The following is a 23150-nucleotide window of genomic DNA, read 5'->3' as shown; positions in this document are numbered from 1 at the left end:
CAGCAGGTAGGATAAAGGTACGTTTTTTATCTCTGTGCTTTAATCTTGTCTGGTTGTGTTAGAAACACGCTACAAAAGCTATTTGAAAGCTGAACTTGCTAGAGCAAAGTAAACTACTTTGGAATACAGCTTTAACATGTGGTAAAATGCTAGGAAAACTGTAAAACAGGCCACACCAGCAGAAATGGAAACACTAGCAAAAAGCAGAAATGAAAAAGGTGCATAGGGAGTCTTCAATGCAATTTAATAGGGTGATTAAGTTGCATTCGAGACCCTCTGGGCACCGTCTGCATTAAGTAAAATGCTGGGCAGAGAGTAAGCTCAGCTTTTGCCAAGAGAACATTTAGGGTCCACCTGCAGAGGTGAAATTCAAACGCTTTCAAACACCAGAAGCCAGTCCTAGAGGAAGAGGTCCTGCGCTCAGAGTGGGAACTGGAAAGTGTGAATGCCCGTATTGATGTGAGAAAAGGCGGGGATCTTCAGCAGCCGTCTCTTCGCACGCGCATCGGTGATCAGCTAGGGGAAAATGCCTCAACAGTACAGAGTAGCTGAGAAAGCAGCACGAAGAGAAGCTGCTCTGCAAGGCTGCCAGCCAAGTTAGACTCCTGCAGCCCTCGGAAGGCGCTGCCTTGGGAGGCTACTGGAAAATCCAGCTGCTTGATATGAACTGAAGCATCTCTTACCAGCACTGAATGCCCATCACTGGAGGGCGCTGGTTACTGGTGCAGTCAAAAGCCCCCCCCCCCCTACTTCTCTTCCTTAGGAACCACCTCATTTAAACCCCACACCCTGACCCACTCCAGAGCAGACGTCGTTTCCTTTTTCCCTTTCATTGCCACAGATGTTATAACCAGCACAGAACTTCATTCAGCTCTGGTGCCCAAGAACGCAGATCAGTTATTGAAAGGGAAAACAAGGAGTCTGGGGGAAGGTGTGGGCAGAAGGTGGCAGGAAAAGGAGCGAGGGGAGGGTTAAAGCAGAAACAAAGATCTGGACTGGGCCAGGGGAGTCCCGTCACACTGACCACTCCCTCCCGAATCAGCTCTTCTTTCCTTAAAAAAAAAAAAAAACCGCATCCATTACCTTTTCTTTGTCTGTGTTGATCAGCTTCTTGTCATCTCTGTTCTTCAGCTTCCCTGGCGCCTCTGCAATCGGCAGCGATGAGTGAAAGATGAAGAGCTTGCCCGAACACTCAGCTGCCTGAAAGAGAGTAGGCGCGAGGCCCTCAGGTGACACGCAGCAACGTGGCAGCTGAGGGGCTCTCAGGGACTCCCCACATGGCAATGGGGAAATGGCGAGACAAAACGGCAGAATACCCAGTGACGGTGAAATTATCTAATCTGGTGAAAGGAAGAAGGCGGGACAGCCTGCCCATCAGCTGGCCGGTGGGAGCGCGCTGGGAGGCAAATTACCGTATTGACCCAAGTATAAGCCGAGGTGAGCTTTTTAAGCCAAAAATCATGGCTAAAAAACTCGGCTTATACTTGAGTATATACGGTAATATGAATTGTACTGAGTACAGTATTGATAGTTAGCTTGAGAGCAGCGGAAATACGGATAAAGGACATAGACAGATTATCAACTAAACATATATCCAGCACGATATGAATGTTTTATTTAAATCAAACTCCCTGGAAGATTGATTATACTGTATGTATGTGTATGGTTGAGTAAGTAATGTGTTTTTATTTTTTGAAAATCTGTAATAAATTTTTTTTTAAAGAGGACTCCCCCACGGCCATCTTTTTTGCACTTTTGCACAAACCCCAAGCGTTACAGTAGGCCTGTGATGTTCCCAAGCAAAACTCAACAGCTTGCAAGTCTCACCTCACGCATACATTTTTAAAACTCTTGAACACATTCGAACTTTGGCTGCAGCGCCACAAACACACTGGCCCATCAGCAAGATTACGAAGTCAGATGGTCAGACATATTACAGCAAAGCAGAATGACAACCGAACACAGAAAGGCCCAATCCAACCAACGATGGACACAAACCTTCAGGGCCTCCATGCCAGCCTGAATCACAGGACCAAACACGGTTTCCGTTTCTCTTGTATCAGCAAACATTTCAGGGATCTGGTCCAGCAAGCTGAAAGCAAAAGCATGGGGGTCAAAAGGCAAATCCAAAGTCAGCAAACAAAGAACGGAGGAGAAGTGCCCCTCCTCCAGCTGGGTCAGACCAGGGAAGGTCCATCCGGTCCAGGATCCCTGCCTCACACTCCGTGGCCAACTGGTTGCCCCAGAGAGCCAACAAACAGCTAGATTCCAGTCCGGGAGCACCTTAAGAGACCAACAAGATTTTTTTGGGGGGAGGGGGGTTCAGCTTTCAAGAGACAAAGCTGACAAAGGGAGCTCTAACCCTTGAAAGCTCATACTCCCCCCCCCCCAAATCTTGTGGGTCTCTAAGGTGCTCCTGGACTGGAATCTGGCCCATCACCATGGCTGGTCACCACTGACGGTCCTCTCCTCCACACGGACAGGAGCTCCCACTGCTCGGCCCAGCTGTGCAGAGACCCCATCGGGGCCACCTGATGTCAGCTCCGGAGCAGCCGAAGCCCCCCGCACCTGCAGGGACCTTGAGAGTAGGGGTGGGTGGGTCACTCGAGAGCGACCAGCTCCTCTCCAAGCCACTCCAAAGCAGACCTCTGCCCCCCTCCCTCCAGTGCCGCTCTCAAAGGAGAGCCTTTTGCTCCCAACCATCAGCTGACTGGTAGAACTTCCCAGCACTTCTTACTATCCTGAATGGTTTCCAAGGATATGGAGGAGAGATCTGACATTTCCAGGAAACTTTACAGACCCCCTTTTGAAGTCCTTCCTCTCAAGCATAGGGAGGGGCCATAGCTCAGTGGTTAAGCATCTGCTTGGCCTGCAGTAGGTCCCAGGTTCAATCCCCAGCATCTCCAATTAAAGGGACCAGGCAAGTAGGTGATATGAAAGACCTCCGCCTGAGACCCTGGAGAGCTGCTGCCCGTCTGAGTAGATAATACTGACTTTGATGGACCAAGGGTCTGAGTCAGTATAAGGCAGCTTCATGTATTCAAGCACCTGGAGAGCCATGCAACAGAGGCAGAACCTCCCTAGCAGCAAGAAGGCCCTCCCCCCCGGGTCTCCATCTTCAAAGTCGCGTTCATTTTTCACACATTTCAGAATTGAACAGGCTGTCTCCCATTTAGGTTTAAGTATCACTGAGAAAACTACTTCATGGGCTCCGAAAGGCTATTGGGACATGTCAGTGAAGCAATTCGTCGTTCCTCAAATGTCTCCTATTTACCTGGTGAAAACTGCACGGGACTCATTAACGTTCACCAGGAAGCCGTCCAGCAGAGGGACAAACATGTCTGCCACGTCGGACACAACCATCATCTGAGGCTGGGCGAGGGAGCTCTTCACGTTGTAGAAATGCAGGACTTTGTTGTAAGTGACGAAGCCCACCCGGATGGCTGAGTCCTCCATGTTTCCTTCCCTGTGAGAAAGGGGGAGGGGGTTAGAAATGACTTGCATCGGGCCTCCAGAACAAACAAAAAAGGATCCTGAAGGAATACTGTAACTAGTGTGGATCTGACATTCCTAGCAGGTAATAAAATTGCCAAAAAAAGGCCAATCAGTTTAGCCCCCTCACAAGCAAGGTCCCTTCACAAGCAAAGTTCACAGTCCACATTGGTTTGGATCCAAGCTAAATATTCTGCCACCAATTCCCTCTCCCTTTCTGCTACAGGACCACGACCACCCCATTTGCCCCTCATGCCGTCTCTGCAGGTCCTCTCCCCCCTCCGGGGAAGCACTGGGGGGGGGGGACCAATTGGCTTCAGCAGAAGGGCAGAGGCAGGAAAGATCTGCCCCACTGACGCAAGCACCTTCCATCAGCCAAAAACCGAGCCCGGCTCCACCCCGCTCCTTTCACCTGCCTCCTTTCACCTGCAGACTGACCTGGGGAGGTAATCCAGGAGACTCTTCAACTCTTCGCATATCAGCCTCACCAAACCACTCCTCACAGCATTGTAGGACACATCAATCATGAAAATGAAGGCAGGGGGGTTGGGAAACTTGTTATTCTGCAGGGGAAAGTAGCAAAGAACCTGACCACTAACAGGCATACACGTGCACTGTAGTTAAAACACAATGTTTGCTATGTCATAAATGAGTCACAGGCGAGAGCCAAACCATCCCCCTTAGCCAGGAGCTACTGGGGCCACCAAACTGTAAAAGAAGAAGAGTTGGTTTTCATATGCTGACTTTCTCTACCACTTAAGGCAGAATCAAAGCGGCTTACAAGCACCTTCCCTTCCCCTCCCCACAAGGGACAACCTGTGAGGTAGGTGAGGATAAGAGCTGTGACTAGCCCAAGGTCACCCAGCTGGCTTCGTGAGTAGGAGTGGGGAAACAAATCCAGTTCACCAGATGAGCCTCCACCGCTCATGTGGAGGAGTGGGGAATCAAACTCGGTTCTCCAGATCAGACTCCACTGCTCCAAATCACCGCTCTTACACCACGCTGGCTCTCTCTCAGTAACCATATAAAGAGGCTGATAAGACATCCCATCGGAAGGAGAGTGCACATGCACACCAAACACATTCTACATTCAGACAATAAAGAGGCCCTCTCTTTGTGGCTTCCCATCCATTTCATGAAAACGCAAAGGATTAGTATTTTTTAAGTGTTTTAAGAGCAGCCGTACCTTGCAGTAGTCCACGGTGGCCAAGAACTCATACGACCCCAGTGATAACTCCGGCCGGTCGTAGTAATCCACTCGCCTGCCCGTGTGATCCAAGTGCTGGAAGTAGTGAGACGGTACTGCGGAAGAGAGCGAGAACCACACCCTGAGTGCTTTCTGGCCACCAAAACCAAGCATCGTTACTCAACCAAGGGAACAGCACTGGCTTAGGGGGCGCGCTCCAGAAAGGGCACAGGGGAGACAGCGGCAGCCTCCCGGATCCAGCTACTTGTAGTCTGCTCAACTCTGGGGCAGCTGCGCACTTTCAATTGCTTTCTTCAAGCAAGCTGTCCCGGCCGCATCCGCATTCATACACACACGAAGGTCAACCCATCATTGTGAGTATATTGTTACGCTTGTGTATGCTGGTGAGCCCTTGGGCCTGTGTAACCCTGTGCCGAGCAAGAAACAGATATGGACAAGCCTGACGAAGCTCGAGACCGCGCTTGTGCAGAAATGAGCACTGAGAGCAGATGCAGTCTCCAGAGAATCTCAGCTTCCGTTCTCTGTAAAAAGCTAGTTTCTAGCCGTTGAGGCTGTCAAGGCAGGGACAGTGAAATCCTAGAGAACAGTTGTGGGGAAGGAGGAAGATTTCCCATAAATAACAAATGCAGAACGATGGAAATATGGAAATTCTGCAGCTACCCGAAAGGTGCTTCTCTTCAAGGGAAGGAAAGCAGCTTGTCTGCTGATAGCCCCTCTTGGGGGGCTGGGGAAGGCAGACTCCAAGACTGGAGGAGGAGGGGGTCTCTGCCCTCCTGGAGAAAGCTTCTCTACTGCCCCTCGACCATCCTACTGGCTTCTGAGATTCCACCAGACATTGGCCACACACTTTTGAAAACATCCTTGCAGCATCAAGGGTTAAAAGAGCCGGTGTGGCGCTTAGAGGGTCGGACTAGAACCCGGGAGACCCAGGTTCGAATCCCCACTCTGCCACGGAAGCTCAGTGGGTGAGTCTGGGCCAGTCTCTTTCCGTCAGCCTAATCTACCTCCCAGGGTTGCTGCTGTGAGCATCAAATGGAGCAGGGAGAAAGCCCTGAGCCCCTTTAGCTCCACAATGGGGAGAAAGGCAGGCAGGGCACACAAAGAGATACACAAAGACCTGCTCTGTTTTAAAATGAAAGCAGAGAACCTCCAGGAGCTGAATTCTGCTTTCATCACAACGCTCTGCCCTTTCCCCACATGAACAGCCCCAGCCGTACGGGTGCAGACCGGAGGACATGGTCTACCACTGCAGGAAAGAGGCCAGGACCTTCAGGTGCACCGAGGCAAAGGATGCTCAGCACATCACCCAATGACGTCCCCACAAGCAAGAGCAAGAGCAAGAGCAAACACCACGCGCGTCAAAGGAAGCCATTTTAGCCATTTCAACTGTCAGTACAGAGTTCAAGGCAGATGCTGCTCTTTGTGCAGCAGCGGCAGCCCTCGGCATCACAGTGACGACCTCATGGTGAGTGTGGTGGGGTTGTTATGTCGACTGCTGAGTCTACCTCCACTTCTGGGCTGAGGGTCACCAGTGAGACATCTTCTCTGGGAAGCAGAAGGGAGGAGGCCCCCGCTCACCCCTCGCCCTCCCCGACAGACTTCCAGGAGGGAAGAAGGGGCTCACCCTCGGTGACGCAGCTGCAGAAGCAGCACTGGAACCTGCGCCCGCCCTCGATGAACTGCATGAACGGGCACATGTAGGCTTTGCACCGGTTGCACCGGACGGGGCCCGACTCTCCATGGTCGACCAAGTAAGGAGGAGCCTGGGATGGAAGGAAAAGAAAAAGGACGTGGGCACCCAGGCTATTTCATGCGCTCCCCCGTCCTCCCGACGGGTGACAGGAGTGTCTCCTAGCACGGTCTTCAGCGCTTTCTTCTGCAGTTCACGCCAGCCAAGTGATCAGCCTTTCCCCGCATCTGTCCCGCAACAGTTTTACACAGCCGACCTTTCTATCAAGTGACCATGTCCCCTGTCCTCCCGTGGAGGGGGGCACGATGAGGGAGGAAATCCCCCAGCCCAAGCATGCAACTGTCGCATTCATCCCACGAAAGGAGGACAGCACTGTTGAACCTTTGGTCATGGGGGAGAAGCACGACCCAAAATAGCAAGGGGACCAGCCACAAAGGGGGACACTGCTCGGGAATACGATCGTGTTCCAGTTGTCGTATGCGTTCCTTTGTTGCTTGCTGTGGACACACATGAAGCTGCCTTAAGCTGCCTTACACTGAAGGAGACCCTCAGTCCATCAAGGCCAGTACCATCTACTCAGACTGGCACTGACTCTCCGGGGGCCTCAGGCAGAGGTCTTTCGCATCTCCTACCACCCAGTCCTTTTCGCTGAAGATGCCAGAGACGGAACCGGGGGCCTTCCACAGGGCCAGGGCCCCCCTCCCCCCTTTATGCGAGGGCTTCTTGCTTTCACACAACCAAAAAGTTCCAGTTTTATTTAGTTAGCTTATGTCCCCCTCTTTCCACTTTAAAAATGTTCAAGCTTACAAATAAAAATAAACAGAAGCAGCATAAAAATATCAAACATAAGTGATAGAGAAACTCTGAAGCAGTCATCATTTAAATGCCCAGTAGAACAGAAAGGCTTTAACCTGGTACCCTAAAGGACAGTTAAATCTGGCCTCCCATGAGGATCTCTGGGGATGACACCCCACAACTACAACGGCCCAGGCTGTGACCCCCAACCACCATTCACCACCCGCCTCCCCCCAAAAGGCAGGACCACCTGCAGCAGGGCCTCAGGAGATAAGTGTGGGCCGGTTATAAAAGAGCAGACTGCAGCTTTATGCGTAGATCACTGTGTCATGATGCGCGTCCCAAAGAACGAACTACACAAACTAGCCAAGATGAAACTTTTTACAGGACAAACTTCAGTTGGCAGAAGGAGTATTTTTTCAACACAGTTTTTTCCATCAAGTAAAGAGTTTTATACAGGAAAAAGGTGACCTTTTCTTTATTGAACCAGCTTCTGCTCAGTTAAGAGCGCTCAATCTAGAGAGATGTGTATAAGGTAACTGTTTTACTAACTAGCAAAGAACCAGAATCAACCCCTTATTTTTAACAACTTAGCTGTTAGTGTAGAGAGTGGCTTGTCACATGGCACATTTCAGAAGGTATGATACACTGTCTGTGTGGTGTTTGTCTTGTAATGTAGTGTGCGGTGGGTGATTTGTATTTTCCCTTTTTTGTTATTTAAATAAAGAATTTATGATAAAAAAAAGAACCAACCCCTGCGCACCAGCAGCACGGGGGCCTGAGAAAGAGCCTTGAGGGCGGCAATATAGGGGGCAGAAGCCTCCCCTCGAGAGCAGGTGCTGCATGTCAAAGATTCCAAAAGCTGGGACTGGGGCTGGCTCCCCTTCGGCACCCCTTCCCCTCTAAAACCCCAGACATGAACGGATTTGCAGTGTCCGGTTTCCTTGAACAGGTGGAGAACACAGCTGCCCGCCCAGCCCCTGGACAGTGGAAGCGACACGCGCGGAATTTACAGAAAGTCGTGCGTAGCCAGGCCTTGAGTGGAGCTACCGGGAGGGCTTTCCAACGGCCGCCACGAGATTTCCCCATCCCTCCCCACCACAAAAAACGCACGAGGAGTAGCCTCAGTACGCATCTGATTTCTCAGATCCAGAAAGGGGGCTTCTGAACTGCATCCACAGCAGTTGCAATAAGTTCAGGACCTCGTGCTATTCCATGGCCAGGTTTGGCTTAGGATTGCTACAAGGCCTTGTGCGGCAGGAGTCACCTCCCGGCTCTCCCTCTGTGCCATGCAGTAGTACAACTGGAAAGAGAATCCGGGGCAGAGACAGGCTCAGACCAGACATAAAATAAGGCCAAGATTTTGCATGAACTGTGTTAGGTCTGTGAAACCAGGATGCAGCCTCACATCAACCCAGGATTGCTCTGGCAAGGGCTGCTTCCGTCGCCTTTGGTTGGGAGCCGGGAATCTCTTTCAGGGACTAGAATCAGAGTTGGAAGGGACCACCAGGGTCATCTAGTCCATCCCACTGCACAATGCAGGAAATTCACAACTACCTCCCCCACACACTCCCAGTGACCCCTACTCCATGCCCAGAAGATGGCCAAGATGCCCTCCCTCTCACCATCTGCCTAAGGTCACAGAATCAGCCTTGCTGACAGATGGCCTCTGCTTAAAAACCTCCAGGGAAGGAGAGCCCACCACCTCCCAAGGAAGCCTGTTCCTCTGAGGAACCGCTCTAACCATTAGAAAATTCTTCCTAATGTCTAGACAGAAACTCTTTTAATTTCAACCCATTGGTTCTGGTCTGACCTTCTGGGGCAACAGAAAACAACTTGGCACCATCCCCTATATGACAGTGAACAAGGGTGATGCTGTCCAACAAACCAGGGTGTCCAAACACATGCGTGATTATGAAACCACAGCCAATGAAACCACAGATTAATTCAACTAACCACAGTTGACCAATCATCTGAAACAAAAGCACCGACTCTTAACTGTGGTTAGTTTTGATACCTTAAACTAGGATCTGAAGCTGGTTTATCAACCTCAGTTGATCAGTTTTATGTTATGTACGAACACAGTACCCTGACTGAACTCAGTGGAGTGGCCCACATTCAGACATTTACGCCAGATTCAATAATCAACCTCACCTCTTCTGAAGGTAAAGTAGCCAATGGCTTTATGACTGCAGCAAGAGGAACCTGGGACTGCTTAGCCATATCTGAGGTACATGGAATATTATAGGATGTGCATCTGATGTAGCGAGGACTTGCATTACCTGGAAAAAGAGCAGGGGAAGGAATCAAAGCAGCATTCATCAATACCAGTCCCAAATTGTCCCGTTCTGAAGAGATGCGAGGCTTCCTGATGCTGTCGAGTCAGGGTTCAGGACTTTAAAAAACCCAAACTCTTGAGGTCTGCAGAAGGGGGAGAACTGGGGAAATGGCTCCAGAGTAAGGGCTTCTACTGGTGTTTGGCTAGGATGGCAGTGACCTCTTGCCGTTCTGGATCTGTTCACCAAGCAGCAGGAGCTAGAAGCGCCCTTAATTCAAAACCTGATTGAGCAAGGAGAGCTATAAACACAACGTTTGAGAGTGCCTTGTGGCGGGGGGGAAGGGAATGGTCAGCCCCCAGAGAAAACGCAGTTAAGGAAAGCTTGGGGATAGGGGAAGCCCAAGAACCTCCACGCAACTATCGGGGGGGGGGGGATTATTCTATGGGATCCTTTCTGGCAAGCAATCCTAGAGGAATGCATCTGCTGAGCCAGGTTCCTGGGTCTATCAAGACCAGTAACCGGCCGCAGCTTCCAGGTCCCAGGGAGAAGCCTTTTCATACCCCCGACTGTCTGGTCAGGCATGGGGCTCCCACCCCCCAACTACGGCCCCTCCCCACACAAGAAAGAGAAAAGGGGCAGATATGGCAGAGCTGACGTTCTGCTGCACAGGGGCAGCCTGGCCACAACCGCCCAAAGGCCGCACAGCCAGATAGGAGCCCAGCGCGAGCCTGAAGCGGACGCGGACAATGCCAACCGGGCAGAGGTCAAAGAGCACCGAGACTACAAGGAGGGAGGGAGGAAGGAAGGAAGGGCACCACAGGCTTCACCATCTTACAGGCAGGATGGAGTACAAAGCTGAATACCCAATCACACATTTTTTTTGGGGGGGGGGGGAAGCTTTAGGGACTCCCAACCCCCTCTTCCCACTGCACATCAGGTTAAGCACCCTCTTGCAGCCTATTTGTGGATGGCCACCTTCCCCTGCCCTTACAAACATGCAGCAATTTTATAGGTTTACATTTGCATCAGGCTAACATCAATGCCAGCACCCCCGTCAAGCCGGAAAGCAGAGGCTCAGATTACAAAATTAGCATCTGAGCCAGCAAAGTGGCGGAGAGTTCGTACCGTAATAAACCAGCTCACTTCTAAAGTTCCGGAGGACCTTCTGGTACTATGAATATATGTTGCTGTTCTAAAACTGGCTTCCCTGGTTAAGGAAGCAGAGAGGCTACAACATGCGGCTCTTACACAGTCACAGTTTTTAGAAACCTCTGGCTACCTCACCCCCTTGGCAGCTCTCGTGCTGGTACAGTAAAACGGAATTAACCCTCCTGGCACAGACCGTCCAGGGGGCAGGGATGGGGGGGTGTTTCTGCAGACAGGCAGCACTCAGAGGACTTCTGAACATACGATCTGCCCGTGCCAAGAAGCACCATCTGAAGCTAGAGGGCTGTGCCTGCGCTAAGGAACAACTCTGTTTTCTTTTTAGCTCACTCATCCTTGCCTTCGTGAACGTTATTATACCTTGATCTTTGACCAGGAAATTGGTAGTGACAAGGGGCGGGACTTGCCCCCGGACTCCTGTGATGAATGGCTCCGATCCACGATTATTCCTGTCATCTTCAATTACTTGGATCTATGGAGTAAGAGGCAGAAAGTTAGCGACATGTGGGGATGGTGTACAAAAAAACTGATCAATACAGCCTACGAATTAAGCTGCAGCCGACAGGATCTACAATCAATCACTAAATATAAAACTGCACGTGGTTTTAATTTTCTATTCCTTTGCAAGTGCCAGGCATGGGGGAAGACAACCACTTACTCAAAGACAGCGAAACAACTGGCATGACAAAGCCTGCGCTTCCAGCCAAGAGGCCCCCTGACCTAAAACCCAGCCCAAATTCCCGTGAGCCCATCTCTGCTGCCCCAGCTGCGTCCTGCCAACTGCTGCTTGTGCACTCCTGAGGATTTCTGATAGTTCCAGAAAACTCTCTTCTTCATGCCTTGCCGTGCCGTCTCCAACCACCCCGGGCAACTGAATGTGGAACTTTCCTTCTGCAAAATGGGTGGTCTGGAGGAGAGCCCCCCGCACTTGACTGAACACAGAGTGGTAGGAGACAACTCTATGGTTCTTCTCTCTTTGCCATACCGAGCACTTCTCTGAATGCGCTGGCCAAGCGACCCCCTCCACTCTTGCTGTCTGTGCCTTGCTTTTTGCCCTGTCGAGCGTAGATCGAGAGGACCCTTGAAGTCCTGTTCAGTTCCAAGAAAGCAGAGAGAGCTAAATATTAACCGCAGCAGTGAGCCACGATGGATGAGCCTGTAACCAAACAGAGCAGCCACAGACCACTGGGGCTCAGAACTCTGCTTCCAATCCCTTCACATTCAAGACCAAATCTTTTTGGGAGCTAGGATACTAAAATCCCACCCTTGGATTGCGACTTCTGCAACGAAAGAAAGAAGAGAATGGAAAAGGCTGTGGTGTCTTGAGTATTCCTGTTGCGAGGTACCTGCATGCAAATACCAGCAGGGCACCCCCACTTATCATTCGCCCCTGGAAACTTCACTCTTCTCCCTCTCGGTCCTGGCAACATGCCTCCCGAGGCAAGAGCATCCTCCACCCCCCACGCTGTGACCTGAGTCATGCCAGTGAGAAGGCTGGACCCAAAGGCACTTTGGCCATGCCCAGGAGAAACCTTCCTGTTCCGACGCTACAAACTAAACCGAAGCTGGCAGCACCGGCACGGATCCTTCAGTGCTGCGCCCAGCTTCGGCCTGTCCCTAAGAGACACCAACACAGGGGCAACAGAGAAGCCCACATTCACAAGTCTGCCAGGAGCCAAAGCATACTGGGTTTTTTTATCCAACAACACCGTCATTAGCAAACCATATTCAATAGCTTGCCGCATAATGGAATACTTCAGTAGGTTCTTCAGTAAACCATATTATGACGTCTCGCAAAATTAAGTGTTGTTTTTTAAAGTATTTAAAAAGCCCTGTCATGTTTAAGAGGGCTTTTGCTCAGACACAGCCTGCTTGTACACACAGACATGTTATATGGGCAATACGCACAAATCACTGGGAATTTCCAATTCATTTTAGTAGTTCTTGTAAAATATTCATCCATTTCATAAATACTTTGGCCTGGAAATGATCCCTAGTAGTTCACACCCAAAAACCCACTATTCATAATTCATGCTGCAAGGCTGACAGAATCAAAACCCTTTTATTCAAAGGTATTTTGCGTAGAAGCAAGTAGATTTTAGGAAAGGGAGACACCACTCGACGATAAATCTCTTCCCACGCCAAAGCTTCTGTTGCCCCTCGATTTGTGATGGAGAGAAGATGTTAAGTTCAAAGTGTTCTATTCTGTTTGGCAGAACGTTGTGAGCGCAGAGAGGTGTGTGTGTGGGGGGGTAATGATGGAAGGACTAACACCAAGGGGGGGGAGTTAGCAGGGGGGAAAGGGCTACTTGGCAGACACACACAGATGGGCACCAACATGCAGACAATAGCAGACAGAGACTCCGCACTTACTGGGCTAGGAATGGCATCGGGATCTATTCTGTGTCTGGGTTTCTGCTGAGGTGGCAGCTCATTGAGATGCTTTTTGTTTGTTTGTTTAAAAAAAGAAGACAAAAGCAATGCCACAAAGAGGGAAAAAAGAGAGAAGAGTAAAACACAAGTCACAGGCAGTGTTACTCTCCCTGTCTCCCCCGGCTTCCACCATCAGATATATGCATATGGACATCATCAGTTCATGCAACAGGGGTGGGGTGGGGGCAGACACTTCAGCTTCCGTTCCACAATTTGCTGTCCAACAGGAACTATGCTTAGACTGAGCACAATTTTGACCAAGCAGACAGCTCAGATGCTTACTCCGGTGGCCTTTGGCGCTCCGGTGCAAGAAGTAGAAGAAAAGCTGGTTTTTATATGCCGACTTTCTCTACCACTCCAGGGAGACTAAAACCGGCTTACAATCACCTTCCCTTCCCCTCCCCACAACAGACACTCTGTGAGGTAGGTGGGGCTGAGAGCGCTCTAAGAGAGCTGTGACTAGCCCAAGGTCACTCAGCTGGCTTCGTGTGTAGGAGTGGGGAAACCAACCCAGTTCACCAGATTAGCCTCCACCGCTTCATGTGGAGGAGTGGGGAATCAAGCCCGGTTCTCCAGATCAGAGTCCACCGCTCCAAACCACTACGCCACGCTGCTCTTAACCACTACACCACACTGGCTCATGAGATTTCATTTAAAGGAAGAGCACACAAGGAAGCAAAGCTATTACATCACTTGTGCTCCACGTTGCAGGTTCGGCGTTTACAGCACAGAAGTTTGCATAACTTCGTCTCCCTTGCCCCCAGCCCAAGTTAGGTTCACGTGACAGCAGCACAAAGCTAGACAGAGGAGCTAGAGCTATAAAAGTTACTCGGCAGAAACAGCTGCTGCCGCCACCGCCATCTAACATTACAGCCGCCACAAAGCCACTGGGATGGAAAGGACAAGGCCAGCAGGACTGAAAGGGGGCGACGGCGCCCTCCTTCAAACTCTGCTTTCAGCCACTCTTCTTACTTGGCCCCCAGTTTGTAGCCCCATTTTTCCAATCAGATGGCCAGCATCATTCCCGGGCTAAACAACACATTTCTTTGTTGTAGGCGAAAGAAAAAGTACATGCCGAGACACACACCCAGAAACCAAATCTAAAAAGAAGCAGACTCCCAGTAGAGCTACAGATACCACCTTGGAATTCCTCGAGACTTGGGCGAGAAGCAAGACACAAACTCAGCCCTACACGTTTCATACCGAGAGTCCTCGCAGCGAGTCCGGCACTCAGTGGCCAGGATCCAGAGAATGACGTCCAACGCCCGAGGGAACGGGCAGGAAAAACAGCACTAACTGATTTCTTCTGTTGAGGAACTTTGCACGTCATACTGCCAACGGCATTTGGAACACCCCTTGCTTCCAAAAGAGGTTTGCAATCGTGCCCTGTGGCACCAGGGTGGGAAGAGCAGAAGAAATCTAGGTTCTCAAGTTCCCTCGGTTGAACAGAACTTCCCACGCCATTCTTTTGAATCCAGGCCACCAAGCTGCACCGTCCCCTGTTTTGCACATGATGTGACGGACACCAGTCAGCATCTTCATCCTGCTTAAGACCACAATGTGGAATAACAGTCAGCAGTCAGCTGGCAGGAACCCAAACACGTGACTGGAAACCTTTCATGCATGCAATCAGTGCGCACAAAGGGCTGAATCAGATTTCTTTGTGCGCATGTGTGCACTCTCAGACTATTCACACAAGCAAGCTAGACTTCTGAACGAGATGATCACACACCAGTTCCTGCAACCTTTCCCCAGACAACGTGCTCACAGGAACTGCTGCAAACTACATGTGATCATCCAATTCATGCTTTGTTTGCCTGTGTGAGCACGTCTCAGGAGACGGCCAGGGCGGCCCGCATGCACAGAAAAAGTAGTAAACAAGCCCTTTTTCTGGTAAAAGAAAAATCAAGATTAAGCAAATGGAGAGAAGACACAGAGACGATAGGTTTCTTGTTTGGCTCTTCAACCTGGTTTACTTTCCAGGACAGGCTGGTCTATGAAATGAGCACAGTTAACTTACTGGGCTAGGAATGGAGTCTGGATCGAGACGTTTGGGTGGGGGCGGAGCGCCAGGCTGACTCCCGTAATTTGTCGGCCCCGAGTAGGCTGCATTGTAGTTTGGCTGGGGGGCCCTGTTCTGCCCAAAGGACCCTGGAAAACCACAAATGCAAAAATCATTACACCTTCAATAGAAAGCACATTTTATAAGCCACGGTCATTATTTTCCAACAACAATTACAAATGAGGATTCAAACAAAATTAATCGTTTCAGTTTGAACTGAAGATTTTGAAATAATTCAGGAACCAGTTTGGGGCTCCGCTCTGAAAATGATGTCTCTCTCCAGTTTGAGGACAAATACTTTTAAAGTGACGCTCTGACAATCATCCCAATCTAGTCAGGGAGCCATGGCTCAATGGTAGAGCAGCTGTCTAGCATGTAGAAGACCCCAGGTTCCAATCCCCTCCCTGCGTGCAACTCTGGAGTGCTGCTGCCAGTCTGAGTAGACAATATTGACCTTGATGGACCAAAGGTCTGGTTCAGTTTAAGGCTGCTTCATGTGTATCAACACACAACATGATTCGTATTTGTTTAAAAAAGAACCTTCCAAGAAAGGAGCAAAGACTGGTTATGAAAGCTACAAGCACCACTTTGATCCATTTCCTGGACGGGGATAAGCAGCAAAGCATGTTCAACCGTAAAAGCAACTCTCCTTCGAACGCGGAAGACAGCAGCTGGCGATCAACAAACCAAACCACCCCTTTATAGGTTCTTGTAGGTTATCCGGGCTGTGTGACCGTGGTCTTGGTATTTTGTTTCCTGTCGTTTCGCCAGCAGCTGTGGCAGGCATCTTCAGAGGAGTAACACTGAAGGACAGTCTCTCAGTGTTACTCCTTTGAAGATGCCTGCCACAGCTGCTGGCGAAACGTCAGGAAACAAAATACCAAGACCACAGTCACACAGCCCGGATAACCTACAAGAACCAATGAACTCTGACCGTGAAAGCCTTTGACAATATTTTCACCCCTTTATACTTGGAAGAACTTTTAAAAGCTGAAGGAAGAAGCCTCGGTGTAAAACCCTGAACCAAGATTCAAATCCTACGAAGACATTGATGCAACACAAGGAATGTGTTACCAGGTCTCTCTAAGTTATCCGTTTTGGTTGCTACTCAACACACGTCAGAGAAGTGCATCCCACCCAACATGGCTGGCGTTCAAGAAGACGCCAACCAAACCTTCCCTCCCAGTACACGAAACATACCGTTCTGCTGCAGCGGGTATCCTGGTTGGGAAGGATGGGGAGGAGGTGGTGGTCCTTGCAAGCTGTTCACTGGCGGTCCGGGGGGCGGCCCCGCCATAGGGGGCGGCGGGGAAGTCGCATGGTTGGGCTGGGAAGTCAGCAGCCCAGCAGCTGCCTGTCCAGGTAACGCACCCTGCATCGGCGGAGGCCTTGAAGCACCAGCCGCGGGAGGGTAATTGGGAAGCCCAGCCGGGGCAGAAATCGGTGGTGGGGCAAAGCCTGGCGTTTGAGAGGGAAGGTGCAGTGCTGATGGAGAAGCGGATATGGACGGCTGTGCCATGGGAAGACCGTGAGACAAGCTGGAAGGAGGCAATCCATGAGGCAGGTTAAGGGGAAGGGGCCCCTGGCTGGCGTAAGATGCGTATTGGCCAGATCCAGTCACGCTGAAACTTCCTGAGGCAGGTGGAACTGACGCAGGGGGACCTGAGAAGCAGAAGAGAAATCATAGTCACACCTCCCGCTCACCTTTAACTATGAGTAAAGGCATCTGTCCTCTCCCCACACATACCAACTCACACCCTCTACCAACATGTCTCCAGTAGTTTCCCAAGACTCAGTTACGAAGCATGTATGCCACACCTCAAAGAAAAGAACCATCAGAAACAGACACCATCTCAGTAGCTACCCCATGGCAACAGGTGAGGCCAGGAAGTGTCCTAAACTACATAAAATGTTTCTTACATTTGATGTGCATGTCTGTTCACCACAACATGGTTCCAGAGCTTCTTGTACCACCAGGGCCTGTTCCAGGTTTTGGGGGGCCCTAGGCAGATCGTGCCCACCCACCCCTACTGCCAACGCTGCACCCCTCCACTCACCCCCCCTTCCCCCACACACACTTATGCTCTACTGCCACCACCCACACAGCCTTCCCCTGCTCACAAGCCCTTCTGCAGAAATCACTGCAAAAGCCATAATGGAAAGGCTACTAATATCTTGCAGTTTTAATACTCAAATCCAACTAAGATTCAGCGAGCAAGATTTCCAATATCTAGGCTTCCAGATTTCCTATGTTTCCCAAGTGAAGAAGCCATCTGTCCACAGCAGCACTGATCCCTTCTCCAAAGAAAAGAAAAGAAAAGAAAAGAAAAGAAAAGAAAAGAAAAGAAAAGAAAAGAAAAGAAAAGAAAAGAAAAGAAAAGAAAAGAAAAGAAAAGAAAAGAAAAGAAAAGAAAAGAGAAAAACTAATTCAGACTGTGTGAACAACATGCAGACGTTCTAACAACTCACCATAGCCCAGGCCAGCTGGGGGAGGAGCTGAATTTGAAGCACTGCCTATCTGCATTCCTGCCATATGATTGGTCAGCTGCTGTGTGCTCGTTGGAGGTGACACATACTGGAAAGTAGCTGGCTGGGAAACAGGAGCAGGTGCTGTGCCAAGCATGAACTGCTGGGAAGCAGAAGGTCTGCGGAGGAAACAGAATCATGGAAGGACAGAGTTGGAAGGGGCCATACGGGCCATCTAGCCCCACTTGCAGGATCAAGCCCAGAGCATCCCTGACAAGTCCTTGTTCAGCCTCTGCTTGAACATTGCCAGAAAGGGGGAGCTCACCACTTCCCTAGGCAGCCCATTCCACTGCTGAACTACTCTCACTGTAAAAGAATTTTCTTCCTCATGTCCAACAGGAAACTCTCCCTGCCCTCCTCTAAGTGACAGCCCTTCAAATACCTTTCAATAACCTTTAATAGGCATAGTACAAAAGAAAGCTCATACAGATTCTCATGATCGAAAACAGATCACACAAATCCCTGATGAACAAACTAGGGCCCCTACAGAGTATACAATTAAGTATGAAATATATAAAATGTACCATATTTTGGGATTAAACAAAAGATTAAAATAATCTAACCATCCAGCCAGACTGTGATATAATAAACAATGATAATCATGATCATTGACCAGTCTCTAGATAAACTACATCACAGCAGCAAACTTGAAATATTAGGCAGGCTTCAAAGATCCCCATCTCAGTAACATTACCAAAAATTTTGCAACCGAGGCAGTTGTTTCAGGCTTGACATCGGACTGTAGAGCAGTTAACATCTGGCTTTTATTATTGACTTATCATACTTACCTGGTAGGGGAGATTCACCCTTCAAATACTTCAAGAGAGCAATCATGTCCCTCCTCAACCTCCTCTTCTCCAGACTAAACATTCCCAAGTTCCTCAGCCTTTCCTCACAGTGCTTGGTCTCCAGGCCCCTAATCGTTGCTCTCCTCTGCACCCGCTCCGTTCTGTCCACTGGGAGCAATCCAGATGTGCTCCCCTCCCTACTTCCACCCCTACTGCTCTTGCTTTTTTTCAAACATCCCCCCTTCTAAACCCCCCCAACCTCACCAGAAACAGGAGCTCTTCAAGGGGCACGAAAACATTTGTGAAACTCAGCCCTCTGTTTGGCCCACAGGTTAAGTTTCAACTTTCAAGTTCATGAAATCTGTCTCCGTTTTTACTGTCCCTACTCAAAATAATTAACAATAAATGTATTCAAATTCAATATGCATACAGAAGCTAAAATTACCCTATTCCCAGATCAATCCCAGCTGTCAAAACATCTGAGTCTTTTCGGTTTGCTCTCTCAGATGATTTGAAAGGTCAGGATGGACCATGTGGAAGGAGACGGTTCCTCAGGCAGGTAAAGCCGAAGCCATAAAGGACAAACCAAACACATTTGTTTAAGCTGGCTGAGCCCCTTTGCCAAAGCTTCCAATTTCTCCAAGTATACCACTTGCCTGTTAAAAGATGCATAGCTGCAGTTACAGTGAAAAGCATAAAACCAAAAATGTACCATTTTGCTGGGTATCGGAGCAAAAAGAAGTTTGTCAACAAAAAGGTGATCACTGTAGACCTTTTTCGGGTGACTTTTCCATGATTACCTTTGCAAGGGGACCGCAGAAGCAGGAATCCCATTGCGCACATCTCCTTGCCCAAACTGACTGCAGACAGGCTGTCCAGAAGGAACCGGGGCTCCAGATGTGGGAGGAGCTCTTAGAGAACCTAGAGACATTGAACGGGAGATCATATACCAATTACCCAGAAAACTCACCACTCCACGTGGACAGCACTTTTGCTTTTTGCATACGCACAACTAAGGATGGAAACTAAAGAAATTACTTTTGTTCACTGGCAAAAGCAGAACATTCCCAGTGTGATTCCTCTGCACCACCAGCAGAAAGGGCTGGAGGAGGCAGATCTTCCCTGCCTCCCCTCAGCTGGCCCGGGGAACTTGGACCAGCTGATGCTGTGAACAGAGGGCCCCCCCCATGCCACACAGGTGATTCAGTGAGCATGAGACAGCAGACCAAATGGCTCCCTCTTGCGCCAGCCGTGCTTCTCTGCTAGCAATGTGCTAGTGATGGGCCTTGGTTGCCCCCTTGACAAACTATCAGCCTTACACATCACATATGAAGTGTGGAAGGAACAATCTTCCTTGTCAGGCTATTCAAGGCACTGCATTCCAGTTCCTTCCTGGCAAATCTTTTGCAATTGCTATTTGCCCAAGAAGGTTCGCAAACAATGAGTACTGGGATTACTTAACACCAACCATCTTAAGCTGTATTTCTAATGCTCCTGCGACTTTTTATATATACCAGAGGCAGGCAGCCTCCAGCATACATGTCGAACAGCAGCAGGCCAGACCATACGACCAAGCATTTTAGTATTAGTTTTTCTACTGTCTGTGTTTTGTTCATTTTGGTTTGTTTTTCTCAACCTTTTGGTTACACAACCTATGAAGGCCCAGACTCTGTGTAGGAAATTCATCACATTTGAAATGCTCCCCCAAATAACCCCTACACACCCCCTGCAATGAAACATTGGGGGCTTTATGTTCTATATCACTTGGCTGCAACATTCAAATGAAATGTCCACGTGGGGGACATCAGAAACGGTCTTTTCTTACAGGTGACACCGCATGGAAAAGAAACCATTTACCTATGAAATCAGGTGCGAAAGAAGTGTCAGAATCATAAGAAACAGGAGAGCCCTTAGAAGGAAATCCCAGAGAAGGAAAGTAACCTAGAAGGAAAATAAGAAAAGTTGGAAAGAAGCAAAAGGATCACAGGAGCCCTTCTAATACTGATGTTCGCTGCTGTTCTGCAGTCAGGTTATCAAAAAACACACATGCCCAGTCACGAAGCAGAGACAGAGCAGAGTTCCAGTGTGTCTATGTGTGACTCTCCCCCAGCTCCTTCAAAAATACACACTCCAGACAGCTATGTCTATCAAAGTACCTCAACAAGTTTAACAGTGCCTCCAACAACACTCTGCTAACAGGACACAACCTCTACTCCTGCAACCCCCAACACGGCACCTGTGGGGAGCAGGGTGCTTTGGCAGACATTTGCCTCTTCCCCAAAGCAAATAACCAGTGCCGCCTTTCCTCATTGGATCCAGAGATGCTTCAGAAGAATTCAGGAGGCATCACCTTTGAACACCCCTTCAGAAACAGCTGCTGCCATCTCAGGTGGATGCCTGGGCTTGCAACTTAACAACATTTTACACACACACACACACACACACACACACACACACACACACGGCACTACTTTACAGCTGTACCCACTTCTCATTCTTGAAATTCCCAAAGTGCCCACAGGCTCAACAGGTTTGGGTATCCCTGCTCTACACAGCAGAAGAACATGGCTAAAGCTACAAATGTAGCATGGGGTGATAGAGAAGCACACGGACTGCTCTGCTAACAATTGGAATCACCACCGCCATGAATCTAGACAAAAGCGCTCTCATGGAACGCAACTGTGAAACTGCTGATCTTCTGACCCATCTGTGTATCTTGTTGCTAAAAGCAGCCCCTGTGCTAGAGAACTGCAAAGCAGCCAACATCACGCCAATTTTTTAAAAGGAGTTTACAGGGGATCCAGCATAACAACTGTTTCAGATAAATTAGCAGAAATTGTTAAAGTATTAAGTATGTAGAGGAACAAAGCCCGTGGAAGAAAGTTTCTACAACCTCCTATTGGTATCTGATACGCTTCATAGCAACACTTCCTAGCAACTTCCCACCTTTGAAATTTTGTTGCAACGGTGCAAAATCTAAACCAGTGGTTCCCAAACTTTTCAGGCCACCGCCCCCTTGGTTCCACAAACTCAACCCCAGCGCCCCCCTACCCTATCCTATAAAAAGCATTATTCAAAATAGGGGTTTGCATGACTCACTAAAGAAGATAACAATTTCAAAACAGTAACAATTAATTGCACATCTATTCAAAAGCAAATTAAAACTTTTTAGTTGAAATATATTCAACAAAACTGATGGAACTTGATCCAGTGGTACCAGCACTTCAAAGTCTGGGGGAAAATTCTGATAAGTTTCCACCAAATTTGCCAGCATGGTGCCATAGCTTGATCTATTGTAAATTAGTGAACAACACAGTTGAAAGGCCCCACCTCTAGCGCCCCCCTGCTGCCCTCTTGCCTCTTAGTGGCCCACTGCCCCCCATGGGGTGGTAACTGCCCACTTTGGGAACGACTGATCTAAACGATTTACAGAAGAAACACAATACTCATCTGGGCAAGCATTTACTACCCGAGGATACACAGGAATTCTTGTAGTGCTGGGGTTATTTTAAATGCTATGTAGCCTCCTGCCATGAGACTTCAGGGACAAGCAGTGTAAAAAGTTTACGTTAATGAGAATAAAGGTTGCCCTCAAATACCAGAATTTATACTTTTACATTCCCCTCAATAAGGGAAATACTTACGCCCCAGAGGGAAAATTAAGCAAGGTGTCCGGCCTACATTCAAAAAAAGAAGGAAAGACAAGAGACGGATCTAGGACACCACCGGAGTGGCAGAGGAAGAGCAGCTCAGCAGCCCAGCCCGTTCAGACCTGCTAGAGAAACCAGTTCTCCTGGCTTCACACCCCCATGACCCAGACTGACAAGCGCACCAACCCTACCCTCCTGCTGTGTTAGGCATGGAGAAACCGCGTTGAACGTGGCAAGCTTGTCATGTCTGAGAAACTACCTTTAATCCGAGCCTAGCTGAGACGCCGCCCTGTATGCTCCCTGCTGTGGTTTACACAAGCAAAGGCACGAGACCAGCCAACCAGCCCTCTTCCAAGATTTCAAGTCCTGGCCAGAAATGAGTTCCCTCCAACCCCGGCATCTCTGAGTGGTTTGCTGGCACGTTCTGCCGCCACAGCCGTAGCCTCCTTCCCATCCCTTCCCAAGGGCTCAACTCTTTCCCCTCAGGCTGCCAAATCTGGCAGAGGGGCTTTCAGCAGCCAACACCTAATTTAATCTTTGCAGCCTTATTGAAAGTATCCGATAAAGGAGCTGCAGCAGCAGCAGCGCACAAGGCAGCCCTCTTAACATCCATGCGCAACTGTGACGCTGAACGGCAACGACACTCCACTCCCAGTCAATCTGGAAAGTACAAGAACACCCACAAATGTCTAAGCATGAAAAATCAACGGTCTTTCTAATAAAGATTAATAAAAGGATAAGTCCATCTCCATCCGCTCTTATGTCTCCACGTGAAGCTTATTACGAGCCATCCATCTGGAAACGCCACAACTACTTGACCTATCAGGATCTTATTAATGAACCTGGAGAAGGCAAGCAACTATCAATCCTTAAAAAAGAAAACAAGGACCTACATTGGCTAACGTATTTACAATTAAGATCAAGACTAAAAGAAAATTGTTTTAAAACAGGTGCGCTTAGGGCACAAACAGAAAATCGAAACTATTATAACAAAACACCAAGATCATTTACTTGGCAGAATCCACAAGCTATGGCTGAAATTCGACACAGAAACAGAACAAGTA

General features: G+C 49.2%; 1 protein-coding gene across 1 annotated transcript in view; it reads right to left on the bottom strand.

Moving 5' to 3' along the window:
* Window positions 1-23150, bottom strand: part of SEC24C (SEC24 homolog C, COPII coat complex component) — a 39535-nt gene that overhangs the window by 9296 nt on the left and 7089 nt on the right. Inside the window, exons 3-16 of the mRNA XM_056848254.1 lie at window positions 20294-20377; window positions 19237-19357; window positions 17592-17767; window positions 16323-16784; window positions 15081-15211; window positions 13001-13069; window positions 10988-11099; window positions 9339-9466; window positions 6324-6462; window positions 4679-4794; window positions 3931-4055; window positions 3275-3466; window positions 1999-2092; window positions 1084-1200 (exon numbers count right to left, since the gene is read on the bottom strand). Of these exons, the coding sequence (XP_056704232.1) occupies window positions 1084-1200; window positions 1999-2092; window positions 3275-3466; window positions 3931-4055; window positions 4679-4794; window positions 6324-6462; window positions 9339-9466; window positions 10988-11099; window positions 13001-13069; window positions 15081-15211; window positions 16323-16784; window positions 17592-17767; window positions 19237-19357; window positions 20294-20377 (2066 nt within the window). The remainder of the gene's footprint in view (window positions 1-1083; window positions 1201-1998; window positions 2093-3274; window positions 3467-3930; window positions 4056-4678; window positions 4795-6323; window positions 6463-9338; window positions 9467-10987; window positions 11100-13000; window positions 13070-15080; window positions 15212-16322; window positions 16785-17591; window positions 17768-19236; window positions 19358-20293; window positions 20378-23150) is intronic.

Source organism: Euleptes europaea, chromosome 4 (genome assembly GCF_029931775.1).
Source record: "Euleptes europaea isolate rEulEur1 chromosome 4, rEulEur1.hap1, whole genome shotgun sequence".
Classification (NCBI taxonomy): Eukaryota; Metazoa; Chordata; class Lepidosauria; order Squamata; family Sphaerodactylidae; genus Euleptes; species Euleptes europaea.
The sequence above is the reverse complement of the archived record's forward strand: the minus strand, read 5'-3'. Positions and strand labels throughout refer to the sequence as shown.